The 19,298-nt window shown below is 43.7% G+C and overlaps 1 protein-coding gene across 8 annotated transcripts in view; it reads right to left on the bottom strand.

Annotated features, from left to right (window-relative positions):
- Positions 1-19,298, bottom strand: part of SLC6A16 (solute carrier family 6 member 16) — a 42,874-nt gene that overhangs the window by 11,049 nt on the left and 12,527 nt on the right. For 3 of the 8 annotated variants that reach the window (XM_063615702.1, XM_055237160.2, XM_055237154.2), the window contains exons 2-8: positions 12,989-13,085; positions 11,352-11,877; positions 10,772-10,929; positions 10,460-10,586; positions 10,072-10,247; positions 9,720-9,830; positions 9,295-9,536 (exon numbers count right to left, since the gene is read on the bottom strand). In XM_063615702.1, coding sequence (XP_063471772.1) covers positions 9,295-9,536; positions 9,720-9,830; positions 10,072-10,247; positions 10,460-10,586; positions 10,772-10,929; positions 11,352-11,877; positions 12,989-13,085 — 1,437 coding nt within the window. The remainder of the gene's footprint in view (positions 1-9,294; positions 9,537-9,719; positions 9,831-10,071; positions 10,248-10,459; positions 10,587-10,771; positions 10,930-11,351; positions 11,878-12,988; positions 13,086-19,298) is intronic. The other 5 variants (XM_055237158.2, XM_055237157.2, XM_055237156.2 and 2 more) reach the window with 4 other exon arrangements.

Below are 19,298 nucleotides of genomic sequence, written 5' to 3'. Positions count from 1 at the left end.
CCCATCTCTACTAAAAATATAAAAACTAGCCGGGCGTGGTGGTGGGCACCTGTAATCCCAGCTACTTGGGAGGCTGAGGCAAGAAATTGCAGTGAGCCGACACAGTGTCACTGCACTCTGGCCTCAGTGACAGAGTGAGACTCCATCTCAAAGAAAAAAAAAAAAAAGAGTAATTTAAAGGATATTCAAGTAGAAGGAAATCCCTCATGGAAGGGCCAGGATGCAAGACAGAATAAAGATCAAAGAAAGCAATAAATAGGAAGTAGTACATCTAATTGAACATTAACTATATAATAAAACAATAATATCTTTGCATTTTAGCAAAATAATATGAAATAAAAATACATGAGGTGCATGCTTGTAATCCCAGCTACTCGAGAGGCTGAGGCAGGAGAATCACTTGAACCCAGGGGGCAAAGGTTGCAGTGAGCTGAGATTGCACCACTGCTCTCTAGCCTGGGTGACAAAGTAAGACTCCATCTCAAAACAAAACAAAACAAAACAAAACAAAAACATGATATAACATTCAAATGTAAGTTAGGAATGCATGTAAATGGATATAAAGAGTTTTGGAGCCCTTATCTTGAGAGACAGTGAAGTACTGATTACCTTTAGACATCGATAAATTAAGAATGCATATTGTGAATTCTGGGGAAATCACTAAATCAGAAAACAGAGTGGATAACTTCCAGGCTAGCGGAGGAAAAAAAGACCGAATGATAAATAACTACTAAGTCAATCCGAAAGAAGCCAAGAAAAGAGAAAAAATGAAATACAGACCAGGAGAAACAAATAGCAAAGTAAGATGGCAGACAGAGCCAATTATTTCCTATCATGATGGCAGAGAAAGGGATCCAGCCTCCCTTTCTCTATAAAGAGCAACAATTTGGCGACTATCCTTGAGCAAAAATTACTCTGGGCCGGGCGCGGTGGCTTACGCCTGTAATCCCAGAACTTTGGGAGGTTGAGGCAGGAGGATCACTTGAGGTCAGGAGTTCGAGACCAGCCTGGCCAACATGAGGAAACCCCGTCTCTACAAAAAATACAAAAATTAGCTGGGCGTGATGGCGCGTTCCTGTAATCCCAGCTACTGGGAGGCTGAGACAGGAGAATTGCTTGATTCTGGGAGGTGGAGTTTGCTGTGAGACGAGATCTCGCCACTGCACTCCAGCCTGGGCGACAGAGCGAGACTCCGTCTAAAAAAAATAAATAAAAAATAAAATTAGAAGAATTGAGAAGTCAGCTACAGCCGACTTTTAGTGGGACAAAGAACCCTAGAAAAACCCACATAGAAAGGGTGGAAAGAATAATTCCGTTTTGCCAACATCACCCCATCCCCCGAGCCAGCACTGCTCAGCATAGAGAGGGAATTCCCTGGCTCGCATATCCCTCTTTCAGGGATAATGAGAGCAGGGTGTACCACCAGCTTCCCCAGTGTTTTGGGACACTGCCCAACCAGCTTCAGTTTCACTCCATTCACATTTCCGTGGGGACTGGCATTGCCGCGACATACGGAGATAATGGGGAACCAAGAAGTGGGACAGGCTGTCAGTATTAGCCATGCTGGTGGGAGCCACAGCGCCCCCTAGTGGCCAGCTCAACACGTGACTCTAGCGGACTTCCATACTGAGGACCTCAACAGCACTCCTGGCCACTGTGCAGCTCCCCACAGTTTTCACCGCCAAGGACCGCTTGGTGTTACCAATGGCTGATCCAGCACCATTTTCTGCAAAGGAACCAAGCAGCTTTCACAACTGAGGAAACCAACTGCCAGCATTGCAGCAGCAAAAGCCCTGTAGTTTTTTCCACCTTCACAGTCTCCAGGTGCCTGGCCCTCTAATTTCTCCTTCCTCTGTCCCTGAAACCACCTAAGCTGTTCAATACCATGGTCACCCAGACCAGACCCAGGGACTCACCCCAGTGGCCATCGCATTCTCTGGGTGCCTAAGCCAACACCCCTCCTCTGTGGAGTCACCCCCAGCTGCTGTCTCTACAAGTGCTCTGAGCCAAGGACCCAGCACAGCTATCATGCATGTGCCTGCACGCAGCCATGCCTCCCCATCCCCAGGTTCTAACTCCAGCATCACGTTTGCACCCTCAGTGGGGCCCCACGGCTGCATGTGCACACATGTCTCCAGCTCAGCCCTGCAACTGCCCACGTACATGCAGATGGCCTGACCTCTGTGGCCAGACTGCAGCAGGCCCCTGCAATTAGGCACAAGCTGTCAGCCCCCACTGCCACATGCATGCCCTTAGTCAACCCCAGCCCCTGCCTCTGACTCCACTGCTTGCCACCATTAATGAGCCTGCAACTAGCCTCTGCTGCCATGCTTGTGCCTACAGCCAGCCTCTACAGCACAGTGTGTGCACACCACTGACCCCAGCCTCCACTACTGCGAGTCCTGGCCCCTAGATGCTAGGCAAGAGGCACAGCTGAGGTCCCAGAAAACTCTGTGGGAGGTTCACAGCCACTGTGGACCTCCCACAGCTGTTGCCACCAAGGACCATGCAGGTGCCAACATCACAGCCCCCAGCTGCCTGTGATAACAAGACTCTGTGTCCCTCCAACCTGGACCCACTACACGCACCCCCACCCACAGTTGGCACTCTGTGCCACTGGACCCAGTGCCAGAGAGCACCACTCTTCTCCTCCAACCCCCATGCAAGTGAAGGTCTTTCCTTACCAGTCCAGTCCATAAAATCTGGAAGAAGTTAATGCTTCTTCAAATGCTTTTCTCAAGACTATAAAAATCATGAAGAATTGGAGAATCATGACAACACCGAGGAAAACAATAAACTTCCATTAACTGACTCCAAAGAATTGCAGATCCACTAATTGCCTGACAAAGAATTCACAATAATGGTTCTAAAGAATCTCAGTTAATTATAAAAGAACACAGAAAACAATTTAACAAAATCAGGAAAACAATACAACAATGAAAGAAGAGGCTAAACAAAGGCACTGAAAACATGAAAAATAACCAAACAAACATTTTTGAGCTGAAGAATAACAATAAACTAAAAAATACAATAGACGGCTTCAACAGCTGACTAGAAAAGCAGAAGAAAGAATAAGCAAATTCAAAGACATCACTTTAAATCATCCAGTCAGAGGAGAAAAAGAAATGAAGATGACCAAAGAAAGTCTACAATATCTATGGGAGGCCAGCAAGAGAACATTTACATAACAAGATTTACAGAGGAGAAGAGAGAAAAGGACAAAGTTTATTTTTAAAAATAGCTGAATACTTCCCTAATCTGGAGAGAGATACAAACATCCAGGTACAAGAAGTTCAGAGGTCTGTAATAAAATTCAACCCAAAGAAGAGTTCATTGAGACATATTATAAACAAATTATTTAAAACTAAAGACAAAGAATTCTGAAAGCAGAAAGAGAAAAGCATATCACATACAAGGGAGCCCCAGTACAAGTATCGACACATTTCTCAACAGAAATCTTGCAGTCCAGGAGAGAGTACGATGATATATTCAAAGTGCTGAAAAAAAATCTGACAACCAAGAATACTTTAAAAAGAAAGTAGGCCGGGCACAGTGGCTCACGCCTGTAATCCCAGCACTTTGGGAAGCCAAGGCATGCAGATCATGAGGTCAGGAGTTCAAGACCAGCTTGGCCAACATGGTGAAACTCTGTCTCTACTAAAAATACGAAAATTAGCTGGGCATGGTGGCGCCCACCTGTAGTCCCAGCTACTTGGGAGGCTGAGGCAGGAGGATCACTTGAACCCGGGAGGTGGAGGTTGCAGTGAGATGAGATCACGCCACTGCACTCCAGCCTGGGCAACAGTGCAACACTCTGTCTCAGAAAAAAAAAAAGAAAAGAAAAGAGAAAAAAAAAGAAAACAGGCCACACCATTAGAACAGGTCTCATCTAATTCCCTTCAGTCATTTGATGTATACAAGTGATAAGGTTTGGGGCACAAAACTATTATCATATTACTATTAATTTTACCTTGTATTTGCCCTTTTTAAAACTTTATATCTTTCACTTGTTAAATTTTTACAGAAGTACAACTCCTAACAAAATAATGCTGGCCCAGCCGAACACTTTGAGATGATAACAAAAGACTATGGAACAGACAGGCTGGGCTTGGTGGCTGACGCCTGTAATCCCCATACTTTGGGAGGCCGAGGCGGGTGGATCACGAGGTCAAGAGATCAAGACCATCCTGGCTAACACGGTGAAACCCCGTCTGTACTAAAAATACAAAATTTAGCTGGGCGTGGTGGCGGGCGCCTATAGTCCCAGCTACCCGGGAGGCTGAGGCAGGAGAATGGCGTGAACCCAGGAGGTGTAGCTTGCAGTGAGCCGAGATCGCACCACTGCACTCCAGCCTGGGTGACAGAGCGAGATTCCGTCTCAAAAAAAAAAAAAAAAAGACTATGGAACAGACAAAATTGAACTACATAATGGACCTCAGATAGACTTAGCCTAAGAGATACTCCCTTCAAATGTCCCTTGTTGCTCAAATGTGGCTACAAGAGTTTGACACTGACTCCAAGTCAGGCCCATCATTGAGAGATAGGAAAACCCAAATATGAATGATTGATCAGTGATGCTTTTGGAGAAAGATCTTGATCAAAAGAGGAAATGTGAACATTATCAGAATAAAATGGAGTCACTAAATAAGAAAACCCTAGCAAACTGAGCCGAGGAAGGCCATGAAGAGAGGGTTCTCACACTTGTATGTTTGATTGGAAAAACCACCACAAAAACTATAACCATGCATAAAGGCCATTGCAACCTTACACACACAAAATATTCCTGCAGAAACATCTGCCCAACAAATGCCTATCCAACCTTGGACTGGTGTCACCCTTGTTATTGATCTCTGTAGCCAAAGAAAATAATTTCAAAACAATTACGTTATCCTCCTCATTTTTTTCCTTTAAAAACCTTTGTTGGCTGGGCACGGTGGCTCACGCCTGTAATCTCAGCATGTCGGGAGGTCGAGGCGGGCAGATCACCTGAGGTCGAGAGTTTGAGACCAGCCTGACCAACCTGGAGAAACCCCGTATCTACTAAAAATACAAAAGTAGCCGGGCATGGTGGCACATGCCTGTAATCCCAGCCACTCGGGAGGCTAAGGCAGAAGAATCGCTTGAACCCGGGATGTTCAATGCACTCCACCAGATGGGAAAAAATAATTTTAATATATACAACTGGAAAATGACAACATATCCAGAACATATAAAGAACTCCAAAGAAAAAGATAGATCATCCAATATTTTTTTTTAAATGGGCAAAAATGAACTTGACCACACATTTTGCTTGAAACTATGACAATACAAGTATTTGCACGAGTGAGGTAATGAGAACTTCCACACACACATTTCATATACATACAATTATAAATTGGCACAGACACTATGGAAAGTAATTTGGCATCATCTGCGAAGTTGTAGATATATGTGGTAGATTGAAGAAATACAGCCACAATATTTTGGAGCTCCTCCAATTAAGAGGTAAAGTCTATTTTTCACCTTTGGAATCTGGGGTAGCTTTTTTACTTCCTTCAACCAAGAAATGTAGCAGCAATGGAAGCAGTCCTATACTTCGCTTCAAGACACTTTGCTGAGTCTGCCTTTGTGCTCTGTGAGCTACCATGTGAAGAAAACCAAACTAGCCCCATAGAGAGGCCTCATGGAAGACAGCAGCCCTTGCTGGCCAGCCAACTGACTGCAAACCCAGCCACCACCACTTAAAGAAGAGCAGTGCCAGCCGGGTGCAGTGGCTCACGCCTGTAATCCCAGCACTTTGGGAGGCCAAGGTGGGTGGATCACTTGAGGTCAGGAGTTTGAAACCATCCTGGTGAACATGGTGAAACCCTGTCTCTACTAAAAATACAAAAATCAGCTGGGTGTGGAGGCGGGTGCCTGTAATCCCAGCTACTCAGGAAGCTGAGGCAGGAGAATCGCTTGAACCCAGGAGGCGGAGGTTGCAGTGAGTCAAGATTGTATCATTACACTCCAGCCTGGGTGACAAAAGCAAAGATCTGTCTCAAAAAAGAAAAAAAAAAAGAAGAAGAAGAGCAGTGAGCAGTGCTGTCCCTACTGGGCTCAGCCCCCAGCCAACCCTCCAGCTAAATGCAGCCATGTCAGTGAAGCCATACAAGCCCAGCAGAAGAGCTTTCCAGCCAACCTGCAGAATCATGAGATAAATCATTGCTGTTTTAATCCATTTACTTCCAGAGTGATTTGTTACCCAAGAATAGACAACTATGTCCCAACAATCTAATTCATATCCCAGAAAAATGTGCACATATGTAGTGCATCAGGAACATGCATAAGAATGTTTGCAGCAACACTGTTTTAATAGCATAAAACTGGAAAGACTCCAAATGTTATCAATAGTAGAATGGATTTTTTAAAACTGTGGTATATTCATATACTGAAACATTTTACAGCATTTTAAAAGCACAGATTAGGCCTGGCGTGGTGGCTCAAGCCTGTAATCCCAGCACTTTGGGAGGCCAAGGCGGGTGGATCATGAGGTCAGGAGATGGAGACCATCCTGGCTAACACGGTGAAACCCTGTCTCTGCTAAAAATACAAAAAATTAGACGGGCATGGTGGTGGGCGCCTGTAATCCCAGCTACTCGGGAGGCTGAGGCAGGAGAATGGTGTGAACCCGGGAGGCGGAGGTTGCAGTGAGCCGAGATCGCACCACTGCATTCCAACCTGGGCAACAGAGCAAGACTCCGTCTCAAAAAAAAAGAAGAAAAAAGCACAGATTAAAGTTATACACAATATGGATAAATATTACAAACATGTTGGATGAGAAAAAGAAAGCACAAAAGTAAGCAAAGAGAATGTATATATGAGGGAACAAATAACTAAACATATTGCTTTATATAAGTGGACAAATTAAACTATATTGCTTAGCTATGCATACATAGATGATAGAATATAAAGAAAAACATAAAACTAATCACTATCCTTAGTTCTTTTTTTTTCTTTTTTTTTCTGAGACGGAGTCTCGCTCTGTTGCCCAGGTGGAATGCAGTGGCACAATCTCAGCTCACTGCAGCCTCCGCCTGGCGGGTTCAAGCAATTCTCCTGCTTTGGCCTCCTGAGTAGCTGGGACTACAGGTGTGTGCCATCACCCCCAGCTAATTTTTGTATTTGTTAGTAAGGATGGGGGTTTCACCATATTGGCCAGGCTGGTCTCAAACTCCTGACCTCGTGATCCACCCGCCTCAGCCTCCCAAAGTGCTGGGATTATAGGCATGAGCCACCGCACCCGGCTTGTTTTTCTTTATATTTGATCATCTATGTATGCATATCTACTAAGCAATATAGTAGCCACTATCCTGACTTTTATGATGGTTACCTCTGGGAGGCAGTAAAGAGATTATGATTAGAAAAAGATACACAGAGAGCATCTAGGGTTATTCTAGTTCTTAATACAGCTGATGTTTATTTCATAGTTCATTACACAGTACATTGTTTTATACACTTTTTTCTTCTTCTTTTTTTTTTTTTTTGTTAGAGGCAGGGTCTTGCCCAGCTGATTTCAAACTCCTGGGTTCAAGCAATCCTCCCACCTCAGCCTCCCTAAGAGCTGGCGTTACAGGTGTGAGCCACTGCTCCCGGCCTTGTTTTATGCATTTTTCCATATGTATGTAATAGCTCATAATAAAAGGTTTTTTTGAAAATACACAAAAAAACTACCATTACACTCTCACCAGACTGGAAACAATTTAAAAGTCCAACCAAGTTTAATCAAGTTTTGTGCAAAAAGTAGAACAAATGGACGTCTCACACATCCCTGATGGGAGGGTAATGCATTACACCACTTTGAAAACCAGACAATAGATGATAAAATTGAAGGTGAGCACACCCTACTCAGCAATTCCTTTCCTAACTATATGCTGTCAACAACTCCTGCACATGCACACACATATATTCCCAGGCATCTTCTAGAAGAAAATGGTGGTTATTTGTAAGGCTTAGGATTACTAGGAGAGGTCGGGCGTGGTGGCTCACACCTGTAATCCCAGCTCTTTGGGAGGCAGAGGCAGAAGGATAGCTTGAGCCCAAGAGTTCAAGACCCGCCTGAGCAATATAGTGGGACCCTGTTGTCAAAAATTTAAATTAAAAAAAAATCTGCTGGGAGAGAGAGGAAGAGGAGGAGGAAGCAAAAAAAAAAGAAAGAAAGAATAAAAAGATTACTGGGAGAAATTCAACTCAGGGTTGCCTCCTCTGGAAGGCCCCATCTGACTACCCCAGAAAGAATTAATGGCTCTGTCTCCTGTCCTCACCCATCACTTCAGTTACCAGTTAGCACAAGTTTTTGGCTGTCTCATTCTCCTTTCCTTCCCCCTCTAAAATTGAAAACTTAATGAAACAAGGACTGTGGTCTGATTCACCTGTCCAAGTCTCTGTGGTATAGAAAGAACACTTCCTAAATGTCTGATGGATGTTTTTGGAATTAATGCCTAAAAATAAGAAAAATAAGAAACAGGGGTGATCAGACAATCAAGGTTCTAGTACAGAGAATCCTTTTGGAGTTTCTGCTAGATTGACAGAAATCCCCAATTCAGGAGTTGACTGTTAAGAATGGGGGCCTTAGGGCACGGTGGCTCACACCTGTAATCACAGCACTTTGGGAGGCCGAGGCAGGCGGATCACAAGGTCAGGAGATCGAGACCATCCTGGCTAACACGGTGAAACCCTGTCTCTACTAAAAATACAAAAAAATTAGCCGGGCGTGGTGACGGGCGCCTGTAGTCCCAGCTACTCAAGAGGCTGAGGCAGGAGAATGGCTTGAACCCGGGAGGCAGAGCTTGCAGTGAGCCGAGTTCGCGCCACTGCACTCCAGCCTAGGCGAAAGAGCGAGACTCCATCTCAAAAAAAAAAAAAAAAAAAAAAAATGAGGGCCTTCTACTTCTCCATTTTTCCAAGGACAGCCTTGTAAGGGTCTCTGTGTGGTATGGTCTTAGATGCTATTTTGTTGTGTATCTGGGATTAGAGAAGCCTTCAATGTTTGCCATTTTTAGTACATCCCTGTTAGCATATCCACTCCGAGGTGGATAGCTGGCAATCTCTGAGTTTGAAGATTTATTTCTAGGGTGACAAAAGGCTCTGAGAAGGATAATACATGATAGGAGATTCTATTGTCTCCATTTTTAGCTATGGGGAAGGTAGAGGGCTTGCAAGTGCACCCAAGGTTGAAAGGTGTGAACATGAGTCTTTGCAGCACCTTTAAGGTTAGGGTCTCGGGGTTTTAAAGTTCCCTGGGGCTGGGACCCTTAACAAAGGGGCCGGCCTTACCTCTCACAGCAGCGATGTGTGATGACTGTTGCCCAGAAGCCCAGGACAGAGAAGTTGAAAGATGTGAAAATCAACAAAGTGAGCAGGTTTATCACAGACACGAGAACGGCATCACTGAGACAGTTGTTGGACTGGGGCATGTAGGAGGCTAAGGAGGCAACGGAGCCGAGGCCTATGCCTGTGTTAGACAAAACTTGACCCCCTGCTAGAGACCACACACTCATATTGTACACATCCGATATCTAAAAGAGAGAAGACAAGTATAAGGGGGGTTGTAAAAGAAGAAGCAGAGGACAACTAGAATAGAAATGTTGCAGGGAGGAGAGAGCGAGATACAGAAGGAAAGAATGGGGAAAGGAAGCTTTAAGAATAGGCAGCTGTGGTGCCTACAAGGCCTGATGGGGGATTGAGGAGAAAGATTTCACCTTGGCAACCACCAACTGTTGAAGGCCAAATTTTGCCCCTTCCAGGAGTAGAGTCCGGACGAAGAAACCGACGATGATGAAACAGGGGAGCAGTACCAAGACATAGATTACCTGAATCGAGAGTGGGACACATCAGCAACCGTGTACCAGTAGGGATCAACCAACAGTTGGGAGGGATCAAAAGTTCTGAGTCAGAAATGAGTAGGAGTTAGAAGAAAGCCTTCAGCAAGAGTCAGGGGCTAGTGGGAGTAAAAGGCCAGAGGAGTAAGAGATTAGGAGATCAACAAGTAACAAAGTGAGGTAAGGGCTAAAGCATCTGAGAATTTCAAGGAATCCAATACTGGTGGCTCACCTTCCCGGTGGACTTAAGCCCATTGATCATGAAAGCACCAACAAGACACCAGCAAAGAAAGAAGGGCAGGACCAGACTGTAGACGGGTGACCCACCATCCTCGATTCTGTCTGAGGCCTTCAAGGCCTGCCGGTACCAGAAGTATATGGAGGGTGTTGTCCGTTCACATTCAGGATCTGGGGGGACCTGGCTTTAGACATGCCTGCTAGACAAGGTACCCCCTCTTCTTCCTTATCCCCTCCCCCACCTCCCTTTTCTCTTTCCCTCTCCCATTTCTTTTTCCTTCTTCTTCCTCTTCCTTGTCCCTCCCCACTCTCTCCTCTTCCAAATTCCCTTCTACTTCTATTTCTTCATTTTCTCTTCTTCTATTCTTTCACTTCCTCCTCACCAAAGCCACTAGAGTTCATCGTTAAGGGACATTTCTCCCATGGAACGGGAAACTGGAAGGACTGGCTCATGTAGAAGATGATCCAGGAATTGACCACATTGAAGTACAGGCCGAGGATGAAGCACACCTGGGGGCCAAGGAGGGTATGGCTGGGGAGGAAGAGCAGGGACAGGAAAAGGGAGGGGATTTGACAGAGGACCGGGGAACCAAAGGGATCTGACCCATGGAGTATTCATAGTGTGCATTTCAGGAGGAGGGTTGGGATGGGGGTGGGGTGTAAAAGTCAGGCCTGGGCAGCCATGGGCTCCTCACCATGAAGCTAGAATACCCCACACCACCAATCCAGGGGGCAATGATCTTCCATACACCCATGCCGCCCTGACGCATGCTCTGACCGGCTGCCATCTCCAGGAAGAGAAGAGGAACCCCAACCAGGAACAGCATGAAGATGTAGATGGCGGCGAAACTGCCTGTGAAGAGGATTCAAGAGGGACTCTGAGAACCATGTGGCCTTTCAGTGCCTGGACTCCAGGAGCCCAGAAAAACATTCTCCCTACCAGCAACCTCCTCCAGGGCCACAGGCATCAGGGCTCACCCACGTCTACATCCCTCACGGTCCCAAGTGTCCAGTCCTCTGGCCCCCAGTTCCTGGAAGACCCAAGTACCTAGTTTCCAGCCCATCTTGGACCCAGGCCTCCAGCTTTGCCATCCCCACGTTCAGATGCCCTGAACCTCTCATGATCCTAAGTGTCCAGGGACCTGGCTCCTATCCTGCACAGAGCACCAGGTCTTTAGTCTCTACATATCTCAGAAACATTCATGGTTAAAGCCTGGACAGGACTCTGTCCTGATTGCCCCTTGTGGACTCAGGTTTCCTGGTCCCCAGACTTACAGCCTCCACTGTTAAGCCACAGGTAGGCAAAGCGCCAGAGACAAGATGGCTTCATAGAGAAGCCCACCTGAGCCAGAATGTACTCAGTTTTGCTGGACCAGAACGGACGGGCGAGGAGGGCCTCACTCTCTTTCTTCTCTGTCATCTGCACCTTCTCATACGTGGGTTTCTGGTTCAGGGCTGAGGCAGCTGACGCCTCCAATACAGAAATTTGCTTGGGCTGACTGGTCCTGGCCTGAGCCTCGAAAGCATGGGCCTCCCGGGCCTGAGCCTCTGCAACCCGGGCTGCTGAAACTTGGGCCTCCGAGGTCCAAGATGTTGCAGACCAGGTCAATGGACCCTTGTCTTCCAACGTTTGACTTCCTGGGACACTGTCAAAAATCACCGTGCCAGACCATGAGGTGTCTGCCAGCGAGGATGTCGAAGGCTGGGTCTCTGTCTTCATCCCAGACAGGCTCTCTGGGGCAGCTCCAGCTTCTGCAAGGGAGGGTTCATCTTCCTGAGGAGACCTGAAGGACACCAAAATCTGCAGATTTTAGATTTTAGAGTCAAGTAACTACTGAGCTACAAAACAATCCTCAGCATCTCCTTAAAGCAAACTTTATACCACCACTGACATTCAAAGCACAAAAAAAATCTCTTGCATAAGTTTCACTTCTTAGAAATGTTTTCACGTGGTGGCTCACGCCTGTAATCCCGGCACTTGGGGAGGCCAAGGAAGATGGATCACCTGAGGTCAGGAGTTCGAGACCAGCCTGGCCAACATGGTGAAACCCCGTCTCTACTAAAAATACAAAAATTAGCTGTGTATAGTGGCGGGCACCTGTAATCCCAGCTACTCAGGAGGCTGAGGCAGGAGGATCGCTTGAATCCAGGGGGCATAGGTTGCTGTGAGCCGAGATCAGGCCACTGCACTCCAGCTTGGGAGACAGAGTGAGACTCCATCTCAAAAAAAAAAAAAGAAATGTTTTCTTGCACAGGATAGGGATAGAGACAGATACACCCAAAAGTCAGGAATCCCTGCAATCAAAGGATTTCTTTTTTTTTTTCCACCTACCGGGTTCAAGCGATTCTCCTGCCTCAGCCTCCCAAGTAGCTGGGATTACAGGTGCCCACTACCACATCTGACTGATTTTTGTATTTTTAGTAGAGCCAGGTTGGTCTTGAACTCCTGACCTCAAGTGATCTGCCCGCCTCAGCCTCCCAAAGTGCTGGAATTACAGGTGTGAGCCACTGCACCCAGCCTGAAATAAAAGGATTTCTAAGAACACTGAAGTACTATTTACAGAGGGCTTCTGAATTTAAAAACAAAACAAAACAAAACTAAACTAAACTAAACTAAACTAACTAAACTAAATTAAACTAATTTAATACTAAATCTGCCTTGTAACCTTAGAAAAGTTACTTTACCTTTCTGAGCTTTCTAATCTGTAAAACACTCAGATCTCTGCTCAAATATAGCCTCACCAGAGATGCCTTCCCTGTCCACCTATCTAAAATAGCAGCTACCTACCCGCAACTCTCTTTACTTCACAGCATTTCTCATCTCCTGACTTTATTATCTATTGATTGTTAATTTATTCATTGTCCATCTCTGCCTACTGCTCTATCTCCAGCAAAAGGATGGTGTGTTCTACCTCGCATCTAGGGCTATTCTCCTCCTTAGTCTCCAAGTTCCCGCCACTCTGAACTTCTGTTGGCTCTTCAAATACAAGAGAACAGGCAAGGAGTGTGCTGAAAAAACAAAAAAAAAGTTACATGAAAGAGAGGAAGAGAGAGGGGAAACTGGAGTTTTCTTTCAGTGGGGGAAGGAGCGTGCTTTCCAAAAGCAGAGGCAGTAGGTGGGCCTCAAGGAAGCACTGGCACATTTGGATAACTGCTTGTGAGACACAGCTTCCAAAGAGCTCTTTGTTACTCAAGAAAATGCTTGTAATTCAATTACAGGTTAAAAACATAAAACTAAGATACAAATTTCTATCTTTAGTTCTATGTCTACTACATTTAAAAATGCAACGAAAGCCTGAAAGGAAATACATCAATATATAGAAGATGATCAGGCCGGGTGCAGTGGCTCACGGCTATAATCCTAGCTACTCAGGAGGCTGAGGTGGGAAGATCGTTTGAACACAGGAGGCGGAGATTGTAATGAGTCGAGATCGCACCACTGCACTCCAGCCTGGGCAACCCTGTCTCGAAAAAAAAAAAAAAAAGATGATAAGACTACAAATATGTTTATATCCTTATCCCTGCTTTTACATTAACTTTTTTAAAATCTTGTATTACTTTTTTTTTCAGACACAGGTTCTCATTCTGTCACCCAGGCCGGAATGCAGTGGCATGATCCATAGTTCACTGCAGCCTTGAAATCCTGGATTCAAAGGATCCTCTCACCTTATCCTCCAAAGTACCTAGGACTATAGGCATGTGCCACCACACTCAGCTAATTTTTAAAAGTTTTTTTCAAGATGGGAGTCTCACTATGTTGCTCGGGCTGGCCTCGAACTCCTGTGCTCAAGTGAGTCTCCTGCCTCAGCCTCCAGAGTAGGTGGCATTACAGGCACAAGCCACCATTCCCCACTCACCTGTATTATTTTAATAATCAAGAAAAATATGGTCAGGCATGGTGATTCATGCCTGTAATCCCAGTACTTTGGGAGGCCAAGGCAGGCGCATTGCTTGAGGTCAGGAATTTGAGACCAGCCTGGCCAATATGGCAAAACCCTATCTCTACTAAAAATACAAAAAAAAAAAAAAAAAAAAAAAAAATAGCCGTACATGGTGGCAGGCACCTATAATCCTAGTTACTAGGGAGGCTGATTTAGGAGAATCACTTGAATCGGGAGGCAGAGGTTGCAGTGAGCCAAGATCATACCACTGTACTCCAGCCTAGGTGACAGAGTAAGACTCTGTCTCAAAAAAATAATAATAATGATCAGCCAGGCGCGGTGGCTCACGCCTGGGAGGCTGAGGCGGGCAGATCATGAGGTCAGGAGATTGAGACCATCCTGGCTAACACGGTGAAACCCTGTCTCTACTAAAAGTACAAAAAATTAGCCAGGCGTGGTGGTGGGCGCCTGTAGTCCCAGCTACTCAGGAGGCTGAGGCAGGAGAATGGCGTGAACCTGGGAGGCAGAGTTTGCAGCGAGCTGAGATCGCGCCACTACACTCCAGCCTGGGCGACACAGCGAGACTCTGTCTCAAAAAAATAAGTAAATAATCATAATCAAGAAAAAATATGTATTGATAAGTGAAAATAAAAAGATCATAATGGACAAAGAAATCCAATTGAAGAAGCTCTCATCAGCCAAATCTGGACAAATCAGAACATCCAAATAAATAATAGTAACAGATGAGAACCAACAGACTAAAACAAGAATCTATGAATCCACAGGGATACAACTCAGGAAAAGGAAAACTTCTTCCTTATAATAGAATACAAACTAATAAATGAACAAGGAACGATGAATTAAAAGGTCATTGCTTATCACAAACTAATCAAGTTGTACACATTAAATATGTACAGTGTTTTACTTGTCAGTCATACCTCAATAAAGATGTCTTTTTAACAAATCATTGTTTGGAAACTACCAGAGTAATAACTGACTCAAGCAAGAATCATCAATGGTTGCTAACGCAAGATGATGAAAATTTGATGGGGACAGGATAATTGCATAGTATTACTGTATCTCTCCACAAGATATTCCCCCCAAAAAACCCAAGAAAATAGTATCTTTAGAGTATTACACACTACCTTAACCAATAATAGTCAACTGATATAACTCCTGATACAATGCGTTAAGAGCACAATATCGTTTCTGTGGGATTCCTGCCAAAAACATGTAACAAAACTCCAATCATGAGGAAACATGAGAAGGCAAATCTAAATTGAAGTACATTCTGTAAAATAGCTGGCCTGTGCTCAATAAAAATGTCACAGTCAATGAAGGCAAGGAAAGACGGAAGTCTTGTAAATCTGAAATTATGTCAAAATTTTGTTAAATTTTTTAAACTTCCAAGCACCTGCCACTCCTACAATTCACCATCAAAACAAAAGGAAGTTTCTTCTAAGAAAGATAGCCACATGAACACCGATCTCCAAACTTACCCACAATCTCCCCTACCCAACAAAAAAGGAAAAAACAAATGATTTTAAAATATTACAAATATGGGGATATCTGCATCATTTCTGAAAAATAGGTTCCATCCTCATGTCAAAAACAGAGAAACTTCTGCTACATAAACAAGAAACAGGACCAAACTGTAATCCCTGAGGAGTCAGTTCACATCTCTTTTTCCTGGTGAAGTGGTTCAATGTTTCAGGAAGTAAGTAAATACTTTCCCAGCAACTTGTGGGAAATAAAAACAATCACTTGCCAAAGACCTTCTGCTCCAGTGAACCAAGGGCTTCCAGAAGCTGTATGCCAGAGAATGCAACAGCAGGTGGGCCACTCCTCTGTTACTGGATTTATTGGAGTTATTGGTGGGTTGATGGGCGTCTCCCTGAGACAAACGATGCTTCCGTAACATTAAGAGAGAAGCAGGAAATCATGCAGGGGAGAAAAGGCTGAAAAAAAAATTAGGTACAAAAATCCAGCCTTTAGGGCTGGTCATGGTGGCTCATGCCTGTAATCCTAGCCCTTTGGGAGGCTGAGGCAGGAGATGTTTTATGTAAGCTTCGTGGTAACTACAAAGCAAAAATCTCTTAGTAGAAATGATTCAAAGCATACCACTAAAGAAAATCAATATAATTAGTCACATTGATATAATAAAGAAGAAAAATATTATCATCTCAAGAGTTATAGGAAAAACATTTCATAAAGTGCAACATACAATAATGATTTAAAGAGAAAAACTTTTAGCAAACCAGGAATAATTTCCCTAACCTAATAAATGGTGTCTCTCAAAAAAAAAAAAGATCATACTTAATAGTGAACATATGCTTAAACATAGCCACATATTTAATAATGAAGAAAGCTTTCCTTTTGAAATCAAGATCAATGAAACCAGCTATCAGCACTTCCTTCCCATTGCATTAAATATTTTAGACAGCACAGTAAAGCAAGAGGAATGAAAGACAAAGATTAAACAAAACTCACTATTCAAAGATGATATATCTATGTGGAGGATCCAAAATACTACAGATAAATTATTTAAATTAATAAGATAATTTAGCAAGATTGTTGGATGCAAACAGCAATAAATGAAAATTAATTATATGTCTATGCTTGCAATACATAATTAGAAAATAAAATTTTAAAATAATAATGCCACTTATAAAATAATTTTTTAAATATAGAGTAAAATCCTGGGGAGGTAATGGCAATAACAGCAACACTGTTTTAAAATCTTCCCAAACACCCACATGAAAACAAGTACTTCTACTAGATTGCAAGCCCAAAATCCATGGATAATGTTTACAATATCAAGATAAACCCCAAAAGACAAGTCTATGAGAACAAACCACAAGTGCCACAGATCTGTATAGAATCAGCATCTGTGTGGGAGGAAACAAAGGGAGCAAGAGAGCATCTGACATACCTGGGGATAGGGGGCAGGGAAACCAACCTCTCAAAACAAACAGGTACTCACCAGAAATCATGGGAAGGCTATTAGAGAACAGCAGCTAAAACCAGAAGATGTCTTGCCTAATCCAGTTGAGTGCATGGAGTCAGCAATAGACACTGAAGGGACCAGGGCAGGCTAGGTTCCATGAACTCTTAAAATTAACCAACCAGGGATCTTTTCCATCCCAGAGGCCACAATGAGGAGAAATTCCTGTGAGTAAAGCCAAATTGAGCAATACAAAAACAAGAATGATGAAGGATAGGCCAGACACAGTGGTTCATGCCTGTAATCCTAGTACTCTGGGAGGCCAAGGCAGGAGGATCACTTGAGGCCAGGAGTTCAAGGTAAGCCTTGACAATGCAGTGAAAACCCATCTCTACCGAAAAATAAAATAAAATAAAATTAGCCAGGCATAGTGGCACACGCTGGTGGTCCCAGCTCTTTGGGAGGCTAAGTGGAGAGGATCGCTTGAGCCCAGGAGTTCAAGGTTGCAGTGGGTTATGATCACACCCCTGAACTCCAGCCTGAGCAACAGAGTGGGACCCCGTTTCCTAAAAAAATAAAATAAAATAGGCCAGGTGTAGTGGTTCATTCCTGTAATCCCAGCACTTTGAGAAGCTGAGGTGGGAGGATCACTTGAGGTCAGGAGTTCAAGACAAGCCTGGCCAACACGGTGAAACCCCATCTCTACCAAAAAATACAAAAATTAGCCAGGGACACGCCTGCAGCCCCAGCTACTTGGAAGGCTGAGGTGAGATAATCACTTGAATCCAGCAGTGGGAGGTTGCAGTGAGCCAAGATCACACCACTGCACTCCAGCTTGGGCAAGAGAGTAAGACCCTATCTCAAAAATAATAATAATAATAAAATTAATTAATTAAAAGATAATTTTAAGAAAACATAGAGATAAAGGATATACAGGATCCAGATAAAAGTTGGGAGAAGAAATTTCCACTTTTGACCATGAAAGCAAAACAGTGTCTGGACTTATCTCCACAAAAACACTACAAAACTGTACAAATAATTAAAACAACTATTTTCACATATTAAACAAAGGCAGTATAGCATTGCAATCTCTAAAAAAAGACCAGAAAACAAGGTAACTAATTGCATGATTGCCCCATTTTTCTGCTACTGATTTCCAAACTTTGGCACAGGAGGAAGAATACAAACAGAGTCTGGCAGTCTCAGCACTTAAGGAGGCAAAAGTCAGTTCAGGAAGGCTTAGGTGACTAGAATTAGCTGGGCTAAGTACTCAACAGAAGGGAGCCACAGAGAAAGAGCTCTGGGAATCTGGATAAAGCACCTTTGAGCCATTAGCTAAATATCAATCTGCACATGTATAGTATGAAACCTCATAAGAACAGGCAAAGAATAAATTCCAAGGAAAGAAAATTACTCGGGAACTACAGGTAAAACAATTCCTAGAACTTGGAGAAGAACAAGAATTACTCAAGTTTCCATCAGCCAGTGTGGAGAGACTTTACTGAATACTTGGAACATTCAAGGTGGCACAAACTAGCTCTAGTTCTAGTAGTAGGACTACTTTAGACCTGAAAAAAAAAAAGTCTTAAAAGCAACCCTTAAACAGCCAAAACTGATCTTCAAGTAACTTAACTGCCTGTCACAACAAAGGCCAGCATTCCTTAAGATAATACAGACAAACCTAGCACTGAACAACAAAAAATTCATAATGTCAACCATCTAGTCAAAAATTACTAGATATGCAAAGAAGCAGGAAAAGTGACTCATAATCAGAAAACAAAAACAGAAATGATAGACTAGTGGAATTAACACACTATAACACTAAAATAGCTGTTACAAATATGCTTAATATGGTCAAGGACTTAAAAGGAAAACATGAACAGAATGAGGAATATAAGATAGCTAGCTAGCTAGACAGACAGATAGATATTTTCTTTTTTGAGGCAGAGTCTCACTCTGTTGCCCACGCTGATCTCAGCTCACTGTAGCTTCTGCCTCCACGTTTCAAGCAATTCTCCTGCCTCAGCCTCCCAAGTAGCTGGAATTACAGGTGTGCACAACCACAACTGGCTAATTTTTTTTTTTTTTTTGTATTTTTAGTAGAGACAGGGTTTTGCCATGTTGGCCAGGCTGGTCTCGAACTCCCGACCTCATGTGATGTGGCTACCATGGCCTCCCAAAGTGCTGGGATTACAGGCATGAGCCTCCACGCCTGGCCATGATATATTTTAAAAATCAAATAGAACTTCTAGAGATGATACAACACCTGAAATGAAAATTTCACTGAAGATTACTGGCAGATTTTAATAAATCAGTGAACTTGAAGATATAGCAATAGAAACAATCCAAAATTAAGCACAAAGGAAAAAAAAAGTCTGAAAACAATTACCAGAGCAT

The sequence above is a fragment of the Symphalangus syndactylus genome, chromosome 13 (genome assembly GCF_028878055.3).
Source record: "Symphalangus syndactylus isolate Jambi chromosome 13, NHGRI_mSymSyn1-v2.1_pri, whole genome shotgun sequence".
Taxonomy (NCBI): Eukaryota; Metazoa; Chordata; class Mammalia; order Primates; family Hylobatidae; genus Symphalangus; species Symphalangus syndactylus.
The sequence above is the reverse complement of the archived record's forward strand: the minus strand, read 5'-3'. Positions and strand labels throughout refer to the sequence as shown.